This window comes from Rhinolophus ferrumequinum, chromosome 17 (assembly GCF_004115265.2).
Source record: "Rhinolophus ferrumequinum isolate MPI-CBG mRhiFer1 chromosome 17, mRhiFer1_v1.p, whole genome shotgun sequence".
NCBI classification, from domain to species: domain Eukaryota; kingdom Metazoa; phylum Chordata; class Mammalia; order Chiroptera; family Rhinolophidae; genus Rhinolophus; species Rhinolophus ferrumequinum.
Genome location: NC_046300.1, coordinates 690866 through 712929, shown reverse-complemented (window position 1 = coordinate 712929; position 22064 = coordinate 690866). Strand labels below are relative to the sequence as shown.

General features: G+C 50.2%; 1 protein-coding gene across 4 annotated transcripts in view; it reads left to right on the top strand.

Moving 5' to 3' along the window:
• The window catches only part of LOC117037310 (contactin-3), a 209305-nt gene that overhangs the window by 160785 nt on the left and 26456 nt on the right, over window positions 1-22064 (top strand). For all 4 annotated transcript variants that reach the window (XM_033133242.1, XM_033133240.1, XM_033133243.1 and 1 more), the window contains 2 exons: window positions 10174-10301; window positions 12070-12245. In XM_033133242.1, coding sequence (XP_032989133.1) covers window positions 10174-10301; window positions 12070-12245 — 304 coding nt within the window. The remainder of the gene's footprint in view (window positions 1-10173; window positions 10302-12069; window positions 12246-22064) is intronic.

Genomic DNA, 22064 nt, shown 5'->3' with positions numbered 1-22064 from the left:
CACTGCAGGGGGGGCGTTCTGAAGGGAAGACAGAGGTAGCAGCCTCGGGCTCGGCGTAGGGAGCACCTCCTTCCGGCTCGGAGCCCCAGCCCTGCCTCCACCCCTCTCAGGCTTCCAGCCAGGAAGAGGAAGGAAAGGCTGCTCGGGCCCCTGACGTCAGCCCTGAGAGGATCAAGCTCATGCCGCAGAGAAGAGTGGAGACGAGACTCAGCCCCGTGCCCGTCCCCGACCCCAGACGCTGTGTTTGGGCTGCGCTCACGGGCACACGCCCTCAGCATGTCCTCCCTGCCCCCCGCCCCCACCCTCAGCGCCCATCTCCAGACCTCGCCTCCCAACCACAGGCCACTGAAGTTTCTGCCGTTATTTACATGAATTAGTTACGCCTAATTGCATGCACTGTGCTAATTGCTGTGCATATTATTCACTGGGTCAGATGAAGGAAATGTACGTCTTACTTGCTTCTTGGTTTAATTTTAGCCCATGGAAGGAGCAAAGCATCAGAGTCAGAAAGACATGGGTCACATCACGGCTCTGCCACCTGCCACCTCGCTATGACGTTAGACGAGTCACTTAGCCTGAGTCTTGCTTTGCTCATTCATGAAATGGGGGTCGGTCGTTCTGTGCGGTGGCGTGTGCTTGGCTCACGTTCTCAGCAGAAAGTAGGCGAGACCGCTGGTCTCCTGACAGTTAGGGAAGGACAGGACGCGTCTCCTTTGGGTGAATTACCCGCTCTGTCCCCACCTCTTCTCTCCTACCCGGTGCCCCTGTCTTGATCGGTGGGCCGGAGCTGCAAAGATGAAAATGGAATAAGCCAGTGGCTTCTGCGTGGGTCTCAGAAGCTGGCACCTGCTGCTGTGACATAGGTTTTAATGTGGACTTTTCTCATTGTGTTGCTCAGAAACTTCAGAGAAACAAGACTGGCTTAAAAACAAAAGAGGTGAGAAGTGAGAAAAGACCTTTCTTTACAACAACCAAGTTTTACATTATTTAAACCTTCTTAAATACATAAGTTCCACCCGAATGGTATTAAAGACACTGCTGCTTTCAAATGGTTTCTGAAATCCTTTCCGCTAAATTTTGCACATGACCATGCAGTTCTAAAACCCATATTTCAAATTTGATTTTTATGGATCACAAAAGTTAAGGAGACTTTAAAAACCATTTGGGCAATGTTTGTGATTTTGGTAGGGGGAAGCTACTTCAGATCAGCCTCTTGTTCACACTGGGTGTGTTGATTTGCGTCCTTCCTCAGCATAAATGTTATCCGCCGAGTGTGCCCGCCCGTGTACACGGCATCCGTGTGCTGATACAGCAGTTCTCGCCCAGCCCCCAAATCCCATGTGCACCTGCCCCCAGCCCAGCCCCTCCTCCCCTAAAAATTCCAGGAACAAGATGAGTGGTGGTGTAGAATCCTGTGCTGTCCTTACATGCCGCCTTTGCATGTTTTCTGCCAATATGTTCTCAAGATAAGAAAAAAACAGAAGCTTTCTCTGGAAGTAAGAACACTGACCGTCTTTACACCGTCAGATGTGGCACGAGAGGGCGCGGCCTGACTTTGGAACCACGAGGAGGAAGAAGTGGGGCCCTCACTGCACGCGCACGTGTGCTCAGCTTCCTCGGGCTGCCCTGTGTGTTTGCTCGACCCAGATCACTCAGCTTGCTGGTTGTTGTTTCTGGTTGAGCGAGCCTTCCCAAGGCCAACAGGCAAGACCCATCGGCCTTTCTTCTGCTTTCCCAGTTGTTCTGCTCTCTGCTTGTGTCCTGTAACAGCATGTCACGCTGTGCACAACGCCAGCCCACCAGGTGGTCGCCGAGCTTTCTCTTGTCTCTCGTTGTAGCCCCAGCCTCTGTCCATGTGTGTCTGCTCACTGCAGCATCCATTCATCCATCAAACATTTAGTCACCACCTGCTGTCCCACCACCTTCGCTCCATAGCAAACTTCCCTGAAACGTGAAGGTGTGAAACAGTGATTTGATTTTATCTCACGGTTTCCACGGGTCAAAAGGTGGGGAAAGGCCCGGCCAATATCTGCTCATGGTGTCACAGGCTGCAGGCAGGTGTGGCTGGAGCTCCAGAGCTGGGAGCTGGCTCTGCCCTGCTTGCTTGTCGACAGTCCCAAGGCCTTTCACGTGGTCATGGGCCTCCTGGGGTTCCCTCTGAACATGGTGGCTCAGGAGGAGCTGAAATGCTTGCATGACAGGTGTCAGGAGTGACTGTTCCAGCTGCAACATGGAAGCTGATGGCCTTGGCTTGGAAGACACCAAATCTCACTGTCCTGTGTCTGCTGGTTACCAGTGAATCACCAAGGTCTCCAGATTCCAAGGGACAGGAGTTTGACTCACTCTTAGTGGAGAGTGGCACAATTCTAGGAGAGCTTGTGAAATGGGAAATCTGTGGCCACCTTTTGGAAATGTGGGCTGTCACACCCACCCTGTGGAAGGGAGAGACAGTGCACGGATAAGTTCAAATGATAACTTTCTTAGCCAGGAAGGGAAAACAAATAATCATACAGCATCGTTTAAGACAGGCCTTGTTACGGATGTAACTTTACGGCAGAGAACTAAAAGTAAGAAGCAGAGGGTCAGGCCAGGAACTGGAAGACTCTCCTTCTAGGAAGAGGCCCTGACGAGAACAGAGGCCCAGACTTCGGGTGAGATGGCCTGGCCTGAGAATCGAGAGGAAGCCAGTGTGGCTGAAAGGTTGTGCGCAGAGTGGGGGGGTGGGGGGTTGCCAGAATGTGAGGTGAGTGGACCCCAGAAACGGGGTCCTGGGAAACAGTGATGGAGTGTTGGGTTTGCTTTAAATGGAGTAAGAAATTGTTGGAGGTTTCAGTGCCACAGTGTGACGTGGTCTGGTTAAAAGGTGACTCGGGCCCTCGTGTGGAGAGGGGGCTGGAAAGGCAAAGGCGGCAGCAGTGGAGGAGGTCACTGCGTCTGAGAACTGGCAGGCGAGAGTCCGGGGCCAGCGTGGGGCCAGCGAGGAGGTGAGAGGAGAGGTCGGGCTGGGTGAAGTGGTAGCTCGGGTGTGAAACATCACACGAGTGCTCACTGCCTGGTCATGGTGCAGGAACGGCCGGCACACACCCACCTGGCCCTTCCATTCACTTCTCTGGTGGGGAGCGAGGCAGGGCGGGGGCACGGCTGCTTCTCAGCCATGGTTGTATTCTCGAAAACCGCAGTGCGTCGTGAGTACTCAGCAAACGTTTAATGAAGTGCTTTCATTCTTTTTTGGATAGCTTCTCATGTCTTCCCTGCTCCTATAATTTTCTTATTTAATTTGTTGCAACTATTTTTTAGAAATGTATGAAATTGATTTTTTATCGATGTCTACTTCAGGCTTCCTATTAAAAATATGAAAAGTGCTACATTTTAGGACATTCTTCCCCTCCCTGAAGCTCTTACCAGAAGTCGGGGTGGATGGATGGATGGCTTGCGGGGGGAATAAATAAATTGAAGGTGGGGCTGCTGCCCTCGCTGAAAAGGAATAGACCTGGGGGTTGGGGCGATGGCTGCGTCGCTGACCTTCCTGGGACACAAACTTCTTTGGTATTTACAAAAGTCTGAGGACACTCTCTGCAGAACAAGTATACACACACACATGCACAGATACACACACATGCACACGTGTGCACACACATGCAAGCATCACACATACACTCACGGCAGCAGCAGATTGGACACAATTCAGGATGAATCGTGTGTTAACAGCTAGCAACTCCATGCCTCCAACAATAGAGGGTGTGTCTGTCTCAGATGCTTCTGTGTCAGCCTTTCAAACTGTGTGTCCTTGAGATTTTCTTTCATGAGGCCTGCACACCTGGTGATTGGCTCCTTAAAAATTCTCTTGCACAAAAACCGCGGTCATGGCCTCATAGCTCAGGGAGTGGGATCTTGGGTCACGTGTCGCCCCCTGGAGTGGGTCTCAGACTGTGTCCCGAGAGAAGCCTCAGCCCTGCTAAGCTGCATTTTCTTGTCCCCCCACAAGCAGAGGTGTGAGCCTCACCCATGAAGACCAGGTCCTGATGAGCCACCTTGAAACCACGACATAACCTGTAATCCTGGACCAAGTGACCTCCTAACCCCTGGGCTCATTTCACAGTGGCATCTTCTCTGCACCCCAGGCTCCTGACACTGAACGTAACCTAGAAATAATTCCTATCCCAAGCTCATTAAAAACACACATGTGAGAAATAATACCCACGAACGATTAGCTGAAGGAAAGGTGGTCTATCTATTTTCAGAGTTGCCCGTGCGGGACGAAGTGTCGGGAAGCCACTGTTGCTCACTCAGCGTGTTGAAGCCGTGTCGCCTGTGATATGAGGAACAGAGCGGACGGACGTTCTGGCTTTCACGGGTTGACTCATGAATCTGTGTCGGGCAGAAAACCCCGGCCCGAAGGGTGGGGCCCCTTCGAACCTAATCAGTGCTCCTTTGCACGTTTGTTTCCTTGACTGCGTTGCGCCATCAGAGACGTGTTTGTTGGGTTTGTTTTACTACCTCACTCCTCTGAGCAGTTACCACTTTTGCAGATACTCTGCTGAATAAGGATTTAAATGTCCAAATGGATTATTGTCTGGGTCTCAGGAACTCCTTAGATAAATAGTCTTTGTGTGTGTGTGTTTTAGTTGAATGTTTTGTTGATTGAGTTTTTTACACTTTATTTATTTATTTTGACAGTCAATATTATCTCACATTAATTTCAGGTGTACAGGCTGCATAGTGATTGGACATCCATTTACATAATTTAAGAAGTAATTCCCCTGACTGGTCTAGTCCCCACCTGGCACTACACGTAGTCATTACCACATTGTTGACTATGTTCCCTGTGCTTCGCTTCACACCCCCATGACTGTTTTGTGACTATTACTTTGTCCTTCTCAATCCCTTTCCCTTTTGCATCCACCCCAAACGCCTCCCATCTATCACCCCAATAGATCTATCCCCCGTCTGACACCAGGGGTAGCAGGGTATCACATAAGGTATGTAGTCAATAATACCATAATAATTAGAGGAATAGTTTGATATAATCACTCAAACTGGAGTTTCCTTTTAGGGTCCTTTTAGACTTCCGTATCCCATTTTGGGGAGAAACCCTGTTGAGTCACTGTCATAATTTAGCTCCAAATATGTTTGTTGTGATAAGTATGCGTTTGCAAAGTTTTTATGAAAGTAAGGAAAAATGTTCCTTTATTGTGGATTCTCTTATGACTATGAAGAAACGTTAATTGCTGTATTTCTCGTGGGGCCACGCCTGGTTTCTCTGGGACCTCGGGCACCTGGCCCACAGAGAGTGTGTGTCCGACCAAACAGCCACGCTACCTGCCCCGGTACCTGTTTGTTGCTCACACAAAGGCAGGATCATTAACTGCCGATCTTCACGCTGCCTCGCCTTGCCTTGGAGCTTTTCTAACCAATAAATCACTCAGCTAACACTGTTGAACTTGGAAGATGAAATCCCAAAGTGATACAGCTTCCGAAGTACTGACAGAATTTCACCAGCATCTGGGGTGAGGGGTTTATGGGCGAGGACGTCCACTACAGGCTCTTTCTCTCTGACATGTCTTTTCTCGTGTGTTTGTATCACCGTACACTTGATCTTCTGAACTCACTTATTTATGCGTCTTGCAGCAAACTGTAAGATCTGTCTCTTAGAGCGTATCCTCAGGAACATGTCCGTCGTGGTCTCATGGACGCCCGTCTCCACGAGGCGTGCTTCCCGAGGAGGTGGAGACTTGCAGCGTGTTTGTTACATTCACGTTGAATAAATTACCGTAATATTCAGGACACAGGCAGGGAAAAACAGTATATTCAGAAATTCTGCCTCACGTGCACACTACTGCACACTTTTCCCATTTTAAAACATCCTGAGTTCTTCTAGGTGCTCAAATGTCATCATAAATTTCAGGTCAGTGTTACCAAGACAACCGTCTACTTTCTGAACTAACAGGGTTTCCTCACAGTCGTAAATGCAGAGCCATCACTGAATTACAGCCTGGACCATTAGAGCAGCTCTCACCCACAGTCACCATAGATGGCTTGGAGTTAAGTGAAATAATTAATCTCTTTTACTGCAAAAGGAAAGGCCAATAAAAGGGTACATAGAACGGTGTATCTAAACCTGATCGGGGAGTTAAAGTGCCACCGCGATTTAAACTGCACGTTTTTCAGAGCACACCATTTCTGAACGTCAGTCACATAAATCTCCATTTAACCCTTTGTGCCTGGCTACCCATGTTGTGAGCACCGCCCGTCTGCAGAAAGCGTGTTCCCGGAAAGATGAGCGAGCAATTTCATTTGTAGTGAAGTGGTATGAAATGCTCCCTTCAGACCCCTGTAGGGAGGCGGGGTCGTGGAAGGTTTTTCTGTTGAGAAGCGATTATGCCATCCACTTACTGAAAAGCATTTATTTGATGTTGTTGGGTTGCCTGTGGAACTCCAGGAACTTGCTGGAAGAACCCGCGTAGGAAGAAAACACCCAGTCAGCTCACAGTTCCCAATGCACAGACGTGGCATTCCCTGAGAGCCCACGTGACCCTAAGTTGTCAGCCTTGCGTTTGGCACTCGTCTCTGTGTCCTCGTGGGGCGGGGCTGGTAGGTGCCAGGTTTTAAGCCTGACACATGGCGGGAATTCTGGTTCTCCCGGCAATCCTAGTGGTTCCACGTTTGGAGAGAAGCGTGGCTGTCACAGGGCTCGCAGCAGGGCGGGGTCTGACCTTGCCTGCCTGCTCTGCGCTCCCCACACCAGAAGCTGCACGCGTAGGTTCACATCCACTCCGTCCACGAGACACATCTTCACAGGGTGTCACACTTCCCAGGCATAGCAGTGGGGGGTCGCCCACTTCCTGGAGCGTCCACTTCTGCCTCCAACAGGAGCAGAAGAGCTCGTCTCATCATTTCAGTGTCTCCAGGGCCTTGGGGTCTCTCCCCTCTTTCTTTCTTTGCATGTTACAATCTCCAGCCAATCTGCACGTTGTTTTTCATCATCATGGTTAAAGGTGGTGATCAGTGCTAGGGGCCGGGGACTGTCCCCTGGGGAACACGGCTAGAAGTCACGTAGATGGATTAGCTGTCCTCACCGGTCGGGCGCGCAGCCCTTGGTCACGCTCGCTCCCTCAGCCTCTGAGACTCCTCTGCCAGGCTTCTCTCCTCCCTTCTCCTCAGCCTCTCCCCCTCCGCTGACTTCTTCTCAGTGGTGCAGGTGTGTTTTCAGTCCTCTTATCCTGGGACGGTAATTTCTGAAATCTCTTCATCCAGGTGCCTACTGCCTCATCTTGCTTTGTTCCATATGTATTTATATACATATGCAGATGAATACCTGCAAGTCCATATTTCATATATGGAAGATATACACATACGTGAGTGTGTAAATGCATGAATATGTGTGCAGGCGTCTGTGTAATAGTCTGCACACTTCCTGAATCCATCTCCTTTTAATTCATTAAGTCCTCAGTGCCTTGAAGCCTGCCTTCACTCCCCGCAGCTCTCCTGCAGCTTGTGTCCGAAGACGTACCATCACTTATTCATTCAGCAAGTACTGTTCTGGGGTGTCTGCTCTGTGGCAGGAACTGTACCAGGCTCGGGAATTCAGTGTGATAGACCCAGACACGCCCCCTGCTTCCAGGGGCTCACGGTCTCCTAGAGCAGACCAGCACTGGACTGAACACACACATGCAGTTGGCCGGTCGCCAAATGCTCTGGCGAAAGCACCGGCGATGTAGGCTCCGCGGTGGGAGACTCAGTCCAACCCACGGGCTCAGGAGGTGACCCCGGTCTGAAGGCTGAGGACACAGTAACCAGACCCAGGGAGCAGTTTCTATAAAGGCCCGAAGACAAGAAGCAGCATTAGGTGATTACAGGATGGTGTGTGACTGGACACCTGCAAAGGAGGAGGGGACAGGAAGTCACAGGGGGGCAGGGCCTGACCTGAATGTGGCTCAGGCTTAGGGGACAGTCGTTCTGCCCCTTGGGGGCAGCAGCGGGTCTCAGCCAGGCTTGGCCAAGCAGGGGCAGGGGAGCCGGCTGGTGGTTGGAGCTACATCTTGTGACGTTTGCCCCTGTGTTTCTCCAGGCGCCTCCCTAGGGTCCCTTCACTGGCACCTCTCGTGGCGTCCCTGTCAGTGGCTGTTGCCTCCTATTAATACTACAAAAGGCTTTGTCCTCCCAGGCGCAAGGTGCAGGGGTTTCCTGGGAAAAGTGAGCAGCTGCACTGCACACCCACCGCGAGCGTCAGGCTTCCATGGGAGTCACAGGCAGCCCTTCCTGCAGACGCCTTGGGACGTCCTGGGCACTTCTCCCCCCTTTACTTGGCTCCTCACATCATTCAAACACAGTGCTCTCTGTTCCCGGGGACGCTTTCTGGGCCCCCGTCCTCAACCCCTTTTGTATTAAAGATACTCTGATATACTTAAAACTTCAACACGAGCAGTGAACTTACGTGGGCGGCTGTACCCAGGGTCACACACAGGTCCCCGAACAGACACTGGTCCCAGCACGACTTTCTCACGCAGATGTAACCAGGATGCAAGTGAAGATGAGTAGCAGACCTTTGAAAGAACATATGTGTACGTACACACACATACAAAGGTAAGACGTGTCTTGGATATTTTTGATACATACACTCAGACCCATCACATTTCTGACACGCACGGAAAGTCTGGCCACACACAGGACAGCACAGAGAGGCCGAGCTGAGGCCTCAGCTCCTTTCCTGCATCCTGTGCGGCCGCAGTGTTGGGAGCCATCAGTGAGCCTGGTTTGCACGTGTCATGCCATGTCAGGCTGACTCTGGGGTTGTGAATCTTTCTAAGAAGTTTAGCGTTGCTTTGGGAAAATGTGACATTCACGTAGCAAACACGTGAACCCTAAGAGATGAAAGGCATTGCAAACATCAGACGCGCGCTATGGATAGTAAAGGTTTTTAGGAACTTTAAGGAAGGGAGAGTTGTGATGGACAGCCAGGATGGCCAGTGAGGGTTCGTGGGCGGGACCACTGCCAGTGAGCCCGTTCTCATTGGTCCTCCAGCGCCCGCCTGTCCGCCAATCTTCCGAGCAGCCGGTCATGGCAGCTGTCTGGAGAGCAGTGACAAGTACCAGGTCTCAGGCCCTGAGCTTCCTGCGTTCACGCACTCGCTCATTGTTTCTCGGAGCCACGTGCTGGGCGTATTTCCATGCAGGCAGCACCGTCGTGCTCCGAGTAACCCGGAGACCCTGGAGGGCCCCACCGCGGTAAAACCCGGTAACGCTCCTTCCCGCCTCCTGACGAGGCGCCTCCTGACGAGGCGCCTCCTGACGAGGCGCCTCCTGACGAGGCGCCTCCTGACGAGGCGCCTCCTGACGAGGCGCCTCCTGACGAGGCGCCTCCTGACGAGGCGCCTCCTGACGAGGCGCCTCCTGACGAGGCGCCTCCTGACGAGGCGCCTCCTGACGAGGCGCCTCCTGACGAGGCGCCTCCTGACGAGGCGCCTCCTGACGAGGCGCCTCCTGACGAGGCGCCTCCTGACGAGGCGCCTCCTGACGAGGCGCCTCCTGACGAGGCGCCTCCTGACGAGGCGCCTCCTGACGAGGCGCCTCCTGACGAGGCGCCTCCTGACGAGGCGCCTCCTGACGAGTCAGGCAGACGCTAAAGCCCCGAGTCCGTTCCTGTCGGAAACCCTAACGCGTGCGCCCCCGCTGCCCGACCCCGTGCACCCGCTCACGGGGGACCACGCCCAGCTCCCAAACTCTGGATTTGTCCTGCGTGGAATGTGACCCTGCAGACTTCATAAAGACAGGCAACAAGGTTTCTTATTTCTTGCGCACTGTTTCAAATTTAACGGAAATACTCTCCTGGCTGCTTTTTATTTTCTCCAAACTCCTACTGCTAACCCAAGATTAATCTGCCACACCGTATATTTTTGGAGAATATTCCACCTTTATTTGATAAAGGCCCCCCCAAATTAGGTGTAATGTTAAGTCTTGCTGCATAGAAATATCGGGAAGAGCAGCTGTTCTCACTCAGTTTTGTAAAATACCTGTGTGTAAATGTTCTTTTACGTTTACTTCCAAGAATGCTAAGGGATGCTTTATCTTACCCTAAAAGTACGAGCTTAAGTCCACACTTTCATTAAAAATTTCTATTTACTTGGGGAAAAAATGACGATAGTAAATTGATTGTGTAATTTGTGTTTCGTTTAGAATTTCATTTTTAAAGGACGGAGGACTCAAAATAGCCAACGTGACGAAAGCAGACGCTGGGACTTACACCTGTGTCGCCGAGAACCCATTTGGGAAAGCCAACGACACCACACACGTGGTAGTGACAGGTGGGTACGCGTCTCCCGGGTCACCTCCCGAGGGGACGAGCTGTGTGGTGTGGACTCACTGTGAAAGGAAAAATGTTTCCACAGTCTGCAGGGCGGGCTCTGTGACGGTGTCGTGTATGCGCTTGTGTTATCGTTAACGGGAGAAAGTCGAGAGGTCTGCGCTGAGTGTTCTTGGCACGTGGCCGTGTGCTCCGCACGGTCCCCACGCCGGCATGGCGGGCGGGGGGGTCACAGGCAGCTCGTGCTGCGGCCTGGCCTTTGTCTCGTGCATTCTGTGATGTCAGGTCTTTCGGGTACACTGACTTTTCCAACATCTTTGATACTTTCTGGAGAAGCTGAAGTCCCTGGAATCACCTTTGATAGCAGTAAGAATCACTTAGAGTTGTAGATGTATTTTGTTCATTGATTCATTCAAGAAAAAAGTCTGAGGACACAGTTTGTACGGACGCTTGGGTTATGTCAGTAACCAAGTGACCCGCTGCTCTCGTGAGCTTACCTCCTGCCAAATGTCCAAGGAAATCAGCAGTAGGAGCAAAGAGCACAAAGGTTGCAAACAAGTAGAACATGCAGAGTGTGGGATGTGGGCTGCCGCAGAAACGGGCACAGCATCAGCCCCACGGGGAGGAGATCTGACCGCGATTTCATGGATAAATCCTCCTTCCATTCCGTTGGCCAGCGTATCAGCACTGGGCCGTGCCTGCATTCCAACGTGTTAAGAATGTACTCCTACTATGTTCGCGGACGGGGATAGTGGTGAGCAGTCATGTCTGTGGTACGCCCAGTGTGGTGCGTAGGTCGTTGGGTACGTGACTCGGGATTTGGGGAGACCCGTGGAGGAGGGCCGTGCACACTGGGGAGTGTTAGCACACAGCTGGGTCCTTGACAAAGGATGGACTGGATAAAATCACCAAGACAGTGAGTGGCGACAGAATAACAGCAGTGCGCTTGGCACAGTCGACATGAAGGGATGTAGGGGAATAAGAAGGACCAGAAAACACATGACCAGCATGTGGGAGAAACCAAGCACAGAGAGTGCAGGGAGAAGACGTCAGACGCACGTGGCGGCCGCTGCTGAAGTTGGGGTCCTGGGGCCACGGCCGGAGTAGGACACCTCGAAGAGGGGTTTGGCAGAGAAGTGCAGGCAGCGTGTTTAAGCAACTCTGTTGAACACTGTTGCTGCCACATGGAGCACAGAAGTGGGGAGAAGCCGTAGGAAAGTGGGGGCAAACAGATGCAAGGGCAGTGGGGACGACGGAGAAAGAAACGTCCTTGCGGACATTTGCAAAGGGGAAGGAAAACACCTTCATGGACATTTTAACCGAGGAGTCCTCTTTTGTATCGATTCTAAACCTTTCGTATAGTCTTGAGTCCGCTTAAATTTTGATAGTAATACATTCTCCAGTCATTCAACATTAGGGGAGCCTGCAGGTTTCTGTCTCTGCCTCTGTACTGCTGTGTGTCAGCTGAGATGGCTGTGGCAGCATTATAACTGCTTTATAGGGGGCGCGATATTAAACGTACGTACCCGATAAATTCGGATATCATGATTCTTTTATCAAGAATTGTGGATCCGAGGAAATGTGTTAAAAAATGCATAAAAAGGCCGACTGTCACCTCGCAGACTTGATTATAGAGATGCCTGTGTGTGCAGATGTGTGTGTACAAACGTACACACTGAGCTACACTCACCATCTCATCTGCTTGGAAGACGCGCTCCTCAAAGTAAAAATGCTGACGTTATACTTAAAACTTTGTTCCTTCCCCACAGACCCCACGAGGATAACTGTGGCGCCGTCCAACATGGATGTGTCCGTGGGCGAAAGCGTCGTTTTGCCCTGCCAGGCGCAGCACGACCCCCTGTTAGACATCACCTTCACCTGGTACTTCAACGGGGTCCTCACGGACTTCCAGAAAGATGGATCTCACTTCGAGAAAGTCGGTGGGGTAAGTTGTGCACTTCCCTCCTGCCCTTTACACGACATGTGGCTGTGACACAGTGTCCCTAACCAAGCATCTGGCACATGCGTGACGCTCCAGAAATGCATTTTGTGAGGGAATCTGGGTTCTCAGTTCTGTCGTGCTCTGAGTTTATCACCACAATTACCAGGCAGTGAGCGCGTTTGCTTTACCCTATGACTGATCGTTCCATTAAAACTGATGTTTGTTGCCTGTCTATGAAATGTTATTATCTGTGATGACTCCGTCCTCTGTAGCCCGTGGAAAGGCACGCTTTCCAACACAAGAGTTTATTTCCGACACGACACATTCATTACGAAGCTGAACGAGTCCCATCTGCTGGGTGCCTCCTCTGTGTCCAGCCGGGAGCTCAGAGCAGTTAATCCTCGAAACTGCCCTGAATCAGCGGTAGGTTTTCTGTCTTATAGGTGCACAAACTAAGGACTTGAAGTGTTTATGAACTTGCCACGGTCACTGGTGGAACTGAGACCCGGGCCTAGATCTGTGTGTCCCCAAAACAGACGCTGTCTCCTACCCCATCTGTCTCCTTGGTGAAGGCTCTATGTGACTGAGAGTGACCGACTTCAAGGAGAAAGCGACTCTTGGAGGGGGACTCTGGGAGTGAGCAGTGTGGGTCACCAGCAGCGGGCCTCCTCAGTCACCGGCCACTTGCCCTTGGTGGCCTGTTGGCCCCAACTCGGGTGGCTTCCCTGTTTGCCTGGGATCCCCATGGTGCATAGTGGGTCGGGGTCTCATCCTTTGGGCCAAACAACGTGATGGGCGACTCAGTTGTACATATTTGAGCAGGATTTCTTATTAACCGCACACGTGTGTTTCACAGGTATATGAACACATTAGGATCGTGTGCGAATGAAAGGATGATGCTTTCATGTGAGTTGTGCCCCCTCCCCCCAAAAAAAAAGATTTGTTCAAGTGCCTAATTGTGAGATAATGGAACACACTGTTCTCTGCCTCGGTTCCTGGGACAGAGCTCCTACAACCCTTGGGATTTCCCGGGTGATAGCTGTGTCTGTTCGAACGAGGGGACTGCTGGCGGCTGCTCACCAGTGCCAGGATGGCCACCAGAAAGACCGAGCCAGGTTAGGAGCTCAGAGCTCTCAGCCCTGTCACCCACCCTCCAGGGAGGGGACACGGGCTGGCGATGGAGATGACGACGGGCCAGGCGTACCTGATGAAGCCTCCGTAAAAATCCCCAAAGCGTGGGGTGTGGAGAGCTTCTGGTTTGGTGAACCATCCACGTGCTGGGAGGGTGACACCCCAGCTCCACGGGGACAGACACTCCTGCCCTCGGGAACCCCAGGCCTCACTCCACGCACCTCTTCATCTGGCTGCTTGTCTGTGTCCTCAAACGTCCTTTATAGTAAACTGGTAAATGTGAATAAATTATTCCCTGAGTTCTGTGAGCTGTCCTAGCAAATGGTTGAACCCCAGGAAGGGTCACAGGAACCCCGACTTATAGCCGGTCTGTCAGGACAGGCGACAATGTGAGACTTGTGACTGGTGCCTGAAGCGGGGTGTCATGGGGGGCTGAGCCTTTAAACTGTAGGTTGTGGTGCTGCTTCCAAGAGAAGGGGCAGAACTGAACTGAGTTCCAGGCCACCCAGCTGTGTCAGAGGACGGCTTGGGTGGGACACGCACCCCTGGTGTCAGACGCGTGGTTCTGAGTGTGGTGCTGACGCGACACAGTGTGACCTCAGGTGCGAGCAGGGCTGCGTGGATCCAGTCAGTGACAGGCCTCCTGGTGTGGGGGGGGGCCTCGTCCGACGTGACCAGTTTCCTCATACAAAGAGGGAAGTTTGGACACAGACACAGGGATGGGAGGACACCCACGGAAGACGCCGACTCAGGGCAGAGGGCCGTGCGGTGGGCAGACCACATGGGCAGCAGGTGAAGCCACATGCAGACGCAGCAGAAGGTGAAGCCACGCGTCCACAGCCAGGAAGGCGGGGTGTCCAGAGCTGAAGGAGCAACGCAGGGGCCAGTCCAGGCCCAGGGACGGAGACCTGGGTGCTCGTGCTGGGGCCGCAGCAGAGGGGAGTCCTGTTGTGTCAGGCCACCCGTGTGCACCACTGGTTACAGCAGCTAATCCAGGGTTCCTTTAAAAGGGAAAATGTGGAGACACTTAGATGCCAGCCAGTTACGTAGTTTCACCACCGTTTCTATGTTCTGTATCTGGCTTATTTGTTTAGAAGTTCTAGTTTTCCAAATTATTCTGACTAACCCAAGGCTTTGAAGAACTCCACCACTTACAGCCTGTTAGTTCGCATGCCCTTCGCTGCTGCATTGAAAGCCCTTTCTCACGTCTTCCGTTCCTCTGTCCCAATAGACAAAGGCGTGCTCCAGTCTTCTCAGCCAGCGCCTGACGCCAACTTGGGGTATCACTTGCCTGTCCTTGGAGCGAAGGGTGGGACGTCACTTTAGTAAAGACCCCTTATCCTGTCTGAAGAGGCTGCTACCCTGAGACACCTCTGGTCCCGACTGTAATTCTTAGACAAAGAATGTGATTTGAAGCACTGGTTTCCTTTGCTGTGTGACGCGATTTTAAACGGTCAGTAATATTGCATCAAATGCAACGCCGTCCATCTTAGCTCCTGCTAAAGACGTTGTGATGAACGACTCAATGCCCAGAGTAGTTGGATTTTAAAATGCAGCCGACATCCTCAAAGAAACACTGGGACAGAGTTTGGTGACTGCTGCAGAAAGTGGGAGGAGCTGGGCGTTAAGAGTCGTCGAGATTTCCGTGTAGCTGAACGACTCCTGCTTTACGTAGGTTCCACAGAAGGTACAAATCATCTTACAAGAGTCAGGTACCTGAACCACGAAATTTCATAAATTAATCCTATCACTTGGAGTTCGGGTCTTTCTCTAACATGCCAGTCCATGGCCTGGGAATTTCTTTATTGACTTTTCCGTGAGTGACTTGACAGCCTCCCATCGGCACAGAACCGTGACAATCCACAGTGACGTCACCCGGAAGCACAGGCCATCGAGTCAGGTGTTTTTCTGCCGCATGAGAAGGAGTCTCATCACAGCCCTTCCTCTGGATGTGGGTTCCTTGCAGCATTCCCCCAGGTCTGCAGGTCTGTCATCCCAGCCTGTTCACAGATACGCCCCATTTTCAGAAGCAGCACATGTGAGAGAGGAGGCTGGAAGGCTGCACGGGAAGAGCCATGTTTAGAAGGGAGAAAACGTAGCTTAGAAAATGGAAAGCCCAACTCATCGCTTCACTGATTCAGCCATTTGTCTTTGGGACTATGGTGGGTGTTCAATAGTCATTCAAAAACAAAAACAAACAAACAAAACAAAACATACCTTTTGGGGGAAAAAAATCTGTGAGCTCAAAAAGCTCCCGCCATTGAGATCAGATTTATCGTGTCCGTTTGAACGTCACATCAAAGGCATGGAGGACACCAGCCGTGGGTTTCGGCGCCGAGCCAGATGTTAAACAAAGGGTAACTTACTCCAGTGTCTGAAGCAAATTGGCACATCGCACAAGAGGACGAGGGTCCAGAGACAAGCTGCAGCCTGTGTCCTGGGGCAGATCAAGGTCCTAGAAACAGATCAGCAGAAGGTTCCACTCAAGTCTGCTCTTCCAGCTCCGTTTTCAACCACTAGTGGATCAGATTGCCAAACATTAGATACATTTGTAAAGTTAGTCAGTTCAGTCAACTACTTGGATACAAGATAAATTTACCAACAATATCAACCCCCTTATGTATCAATAATGATAGAAAAGGATAATGGGACACAAAGCTCCCTCAAGAGATAAAATACACGTCAATACTTTGCACAACCACCGAGGCCTAAATACAGAAAAGTACAATACTTTCTTAACATGTGAGGAAGGCAGGGAGGGAGGGAGGGAGGAAGGAGATGGATGGATGGAGAGACAGGAAAAGAATAAAAAATTCAGTGTTCTTAGATGAAATAAAACAGCTATGTATTGTAAGGCTTTTAATTTTTCCATGGTTTTAAAGTAATTAACAGTCACATCCAGTTTAAATCATTCTGAGAGTGTTTAGAGTAAGAAACCCAGTGAGGAAAAGAACAGCTAATAGTATTTTGAAAGAAGCATAAGACCCCCAGTCAGAGCATCTTCCTCACAGCTCCCAGGGCGTCTCCGGGGGTGAGGAATTGCCACATCTGATTGGCGTTATACAGTTTCCTCGTGACAGAATCGGAACTCAGAACTGCAGCTTTGCCACCCGTTCCAGTCTCTCACAAACCGTTGATCTTTGTGTCTCTCCCTCCATTTCCTCCCCTGTAAAAGCGAGGTGGGAAGAGCCCCTCCTCCGAGGAAGAAGGGGCGAACCAGCTCGTGGCGGTGGCGGCCTTACTGTTAGTTCGTCCAGCACCCGTGACGGCGCTGCTTTCACGTTGTTCTCCCAGAAGGTGCAGCATCATCCGTCCCCATCAGCAGGACACCAGGACGCCTGTTTCCCAAATCCTTTCCCACACACGTTTTCTCCTGTGATTTTTTTTTTTTCAATTTTTGCTGAGAAGTGACATCTCATTATCACCACCCTCTCATTTCTCAGATTAATAATGAAATTGGAAATGTCTCCATTTGCTTGTTAGGAATTTGGATACTAAAGACAGATTTAGAATTGTAACTGACTCTTCCAAATCAAGAAAATTTGGGGCTTAATACTGATTCTTGTGAAATGCAAGATTACTTCTGCAGAGAAGAGTGACAAATTACGTTTTTATTTCTAGCCAGAAAAATTCACAGGAGCTCGGCTACCTGGATTATTATATAGAAGAATGTTCAAAACAGATTTTTGTTTTTAATCCGGCAGTGTTGACAGTGACTTTCCAAAGCTACACAAAAGACAAACTGCTTCAAGACCAGTGTCAGAGTGTAAGACCTGCTTGATTCCTTCCAGAGACACAAACATGAAATCGATGTTGGCATTTAGCAGATTTTCGTCTCATCTGTTTCACGTGTTCAGGAGACGTGTCCTCCTGAGGCCACAACAGGAAGCCGTTCACTTAGACACAAATTCAGTGTGAACTGGCCCACTGCTGTCTCATGCTGCGGCCTCCCCTTCCGTGCACCACAAATTGCACTCTCGCTCCTTCTGTTGGAATTCACAGCCTTCCTTTTAGGGATCTGCGGTCGGTCCTTCTGTATTCAAGCTGCTGGTTATGCGCAGTTCAAGTCACTGGAAATACCTTCTTGCAGTCTGTCACTTTTCTGTTAACATTGTTTATTATGTCATTTGCATGAAAGTTTTCATTTTCACGTTGTCAAAACATCTCCTTTCCCTAAGTGTTCACATGACTTTTTTCAGGTTCGACGCCCTACCCCAGCCGTGGGACTGAGGTGTGAACAGATCTTAGAACCGCTGCTCCAAGAGGGCTGCAATCTGACATGGGGGTGTTGGGGGGCCTGCTGCCACTGGGAGAGCTTCGCAGAGACTCAGATATTTAAAGAAACTTCAGGGAGATTTTGCTGTGAATTTCAACTTTCATAGAATGGCATCACTCTGGTTCTTACGAGTTGTTTGTTTTCCCTGGGGAGAGCCGTCTGTGATTTGTTGTTGGTCTCATGACACACTAGGAGCCTCAGTGGGACCCGTCCTACTGGTAACCGATTGAAACCGTAAATGACCACTGAAGAGGTGTGTGTGTGTGTGTGACCGGGTATACACTGGCACCTGTGAATCCGAACACAGCTGTGTGTAAGTGCTCCAGACCCAGCAAATTGTAAATACCCAGAACCAGATGTTACCTGCATCAGTGATTTTTGGGCATAAAACAGCTCATCTCTGGAGGCTGGAGCCAATGCTGATTGTGGAAAGAGCTAGCAGTTGACAATTCTGGTCTGGTTTGGTTTGGTTTGGTTTGGTTTGCAAAAGGAGGTGGGGCTAAGCCAATGGGTACATCCAGAAACCGAGGACTCCTCAAAAACAGGAGTAAATCTCATAAAACCAGTAAATGAACAATTACTACATCAAAGCAAATGAGGAGGAAAATGGTGTCTGCTGACCGTGGCATAATTTCTTACTCCTTATGGCTAAAACATTGTTTTTAACAGCTGTGTTGAGAAATAACTCACATACCATACCGTTCGACCACTTGAAGTATTCAAGTGAATGGTTTTTAGTATATTCACGGAATTTTGCACACATCACCAAAATCATTTGCAGACTATTGTAATTTCTTCAAAAAGAGACCTCACACCCCTGGATTGTAACCTTCCCCGACTCCGCTTCCCCTCTCTCAGATGGAGGAAACACTGTTCTGCTTTCTATCTGTAAACGCCTTCTGGACATTTCGTATAAATGGAATCCTGTGACACCTGGTACCTGTGCTTGTCAGTACGCCTTGTGAATATTTGTTGAAAGGCAGACGTGGAGCATCAGGTGAAAGGAACTGCAGTGAACAGGCCTTTGCTGATGGAAGGTGTGGGGAGGGCAGGCGCTCCACAGCCCCACACACCGGGGACCCTCTGCAGTCACCTGCTGGTCCCCAATTGGGGAGGCAGTGGTCTTCTTGTGACCTCACCTCTGCACCAGATCTAAGAAGAATTGTTGATTTTTCAGTTTGTTCAGCTGTTTACTGACCCTTAGGATGGAGTGGTGACCCCTGACCCAGGGGTCAAGGTGACTGACACATTTTTTAATTGGGTTACTTGCCTTTTGTTGAGTTGTAGTTTTTCATGCTGGTTGAGATTTTGTGTTCCAATTTTAGAAAGAAATTCATTCTACTTTGCAAGATATAATTTGTTAGTATACCATTTAATTAAGCTGAACATGAATAAGAAAGTAAAGAATAAATGGTACATTTGGGGCAATTTAAAATTTTAGAATCAAAAATCAAAAACATTAGGTATTTTTTTCATTACAGTAAAAACTCTGATTTGTGTAACTGTTTTCCTTATACTGACTTTAAAATTTTCAGATCGTGCTCTTTCCCAGAAAAAATAGGCTAATGATATGAGGACAGTCATATTTAATATCAAACCTCATCTTCCTTGATTTTCTTCAATAAGACTTTGAGGTGAAAAACCTGCACTTCGAAGTATCAGGCAAACCGTTGGGACGTATCTGCCTTTGTCATCGGCTAGTGTCCCCTCCCTCTGGCTCACACACAGGCTGCTGATGTGAAAGGAAGGGTGCCCAGACCAGTTGGGGACTTTTATCTGTTTTGGGTTCTCGGCACAGTCACTGGAAACAACTGTGCAAAGAAAAACCTTGGTGAACAAATAGCCCAACTCACTGTCCATCCTAACTTGGACCTGCTGGGTGGAACCAAGGAAAAGGCAGAGGGTGAGACCCCATTTCATATGGAGTCCCACTTGTCAGCTGCCCCCAGAGAGGCCGTATGGCCGGTTCCGAGGGATCTGGAGGGCGTGGCAGCTTGGTCTGCCCAACATGGCAGCAGCAACTTCCTCGTCCAGCTTCCTGTGTCCCATGGCTTCCACAGCCCTGCTGAGCGGTGACACCCATGCCGCTCCCTTTGCCCCCTGTGGGCCCCGTGACTTGTCCACGCCCACCCGGCTGCAGCCCCCTCACAAACGTAGGCACTTCCAGCTTGTTCCATCCGCTCGATTCCTCTTGGAATGCAGCCACCATCACAGGAGAAAGCGCGAGCACGCTGCAGAGGGCTCCCTCGGGGACCTCAGGTATGGCTGAGCGCACAGTCAGCTGGTAATTAATTATATCCGAACCCTTAACAGTGAAACTGGATGCAGCAGGGATGGGTGTGCTGTGAGGGAGACGTCCCCTGGGGGTTTCCTTTTCCTTCTTTATCTTGTTTTTTAGTGTCTGGGAATACTCAATTGCATCTTGATTAGAAACCATAGGATATTCTAAAAAAGTTATTATTAGACGTTTCATTCTTGTGAGAGAATTGGAGCTAGAATTCCCGTTGTGTTTCTGACCCTACTGAGAATGGAGAATGTAGAGGTGCATTTGTAGTAAGAACTGGATGACAGAGCCACTGTGTTCTACCAAAACGCACGCGGATCGCGCAGTGACTGCGCAGAATGAGCAACCCGGTCACCAGCACAGAAAGCAGGAGGTGACCCACATTGCGGGCGTCCCCATGGTGCCGCGTTGCCATGCCAACCGCCCTCCAAGGGTAACCGCAGCCGAGATTCCCTGACAGTGAAGATCGGCGCCCTGTCCTCTTTTCTGCTGATCTGCGTCTTTATGTTCCGCCTCAGCCGTGTTGATATACGTCCTTAGAGTCAATTCACTTCCGTGGCCGGAGACTGTTTCCGGAAGGAGCACCCTGCTGCTCGTGTACCTGCCGGCTGTGATGGACACAGGGACATTTTGTTTCTCAGTTGTCACGGCAGTGCTGCCGCTGAGGTCCTTGCAGACGTCTTCCATGAACACGTGTGCTCATCTCCACGGGACACGCGTGTGAAGGGGACTGCTGGGTCATAGCTGTGTGTGTGTCCTGCCTTCATGGGTAGTGGGCGGTTTCCTGAGGGCTGTCCCAGTCCACAGTCCCGGCAGCTCCATGTCCACCACAGGACATGCCATCCCTGTCCCTTTCGGTCTGGAGTCACCTGCACATGGCATGTACCATGCGATTTCATTTAACCTTTGTTGAATAAACCTTCTGGATTTGTAAAAATAACTTGTTCACATGTATATATCCGTTACCTGACGTGGGTTTACATCCTAGAGCAGACACCATGTGTTAGACGCTCTCAGCCCTCGAGTGACTCTAATGTGGCAAGTTCTCAGGGAGCTTTTGTGAAGATGGGTCTTGACTCAATGTTCTGCTTCACTGAAGGATGAAAGAGAGACAGAGAGAGAGAGAGAGAGAGAGAGAGAGGAGGATAGTGGAAGAAGAGCAATACAGACATATCCTATTAGGAGAGGTGCAAATAGAGGAAATTTTATTTCCTCTGAACTTTTGCTCAATTTTATTTTTCATTTATGTATCATCCACTCCATTTCATGTTGGTGCTTGAAAAAAAAATCAGTTGTCCACCTGTCACCGTATCTTTGTTAATTGCTTCCTTTTTCCACTGCACAGTGTAAAAAGATAATTAAAAATTATATTTCCCCTGATGGTGAGCCTCACTACGTTTCTTTAGGAAGGTGGTTTGGTTTTTATGTGAACTACCTGAGTTCTTTTGTCTCTTCACTGATTAATACCAAAGTGAAGGGAAATGACAAGCCCAAAAGGAAGCTCCTCCTTCGTCCTTCACGAAGCAGAACCAGCCAGTGAGCCTAAGACATGTCCTGTGTCTCAGGCCACAGCGGGGTCCTGTTCCATCTGTAACCCAGATGCTTTCAAAATAAGCAAATAAATGTAGGGAAGAATCGTGGTGCACCCCAGCGCCTTGATGGGACTTACTAGCAACGGTCCCGACCTCACCAAAAAGAAGAGATTTCTGTAGAAATGACAGCCCTTTCCTGCAAGTGGATGGAGCTCATGAAACCTAAGCCTTTCTTTCTAAAGGTCGGCAGGCATGTAAGGTTTCATCCTGGGGATACGTTTCTAAGAAACTCTGAGAAGAAGAGAGACTGGAAGAGAAAGGAAAATGTTCAACGTGATGAAAAGGAAACTCTGCAAACTTACCAGTTTCTGGGTTATCATTTACTTGCAGTCCTCAGTCTCCTCACGTCTGCCTTCTCCCAGGACTCAAGAAATTCAGGCTACGGCCACAGAGTCCGCCCAACAGAGAGCAGACAGCGCGTGGAGGGTCCTCAGAATGAGAAGGAATCGCTAGAAATTACCCATCGGACGTCTGAGGAGATCACCTGAAAGCGGGACCCTAGAATCCCTCTTTTGACGACTACTAGAAACCTTGAGTCA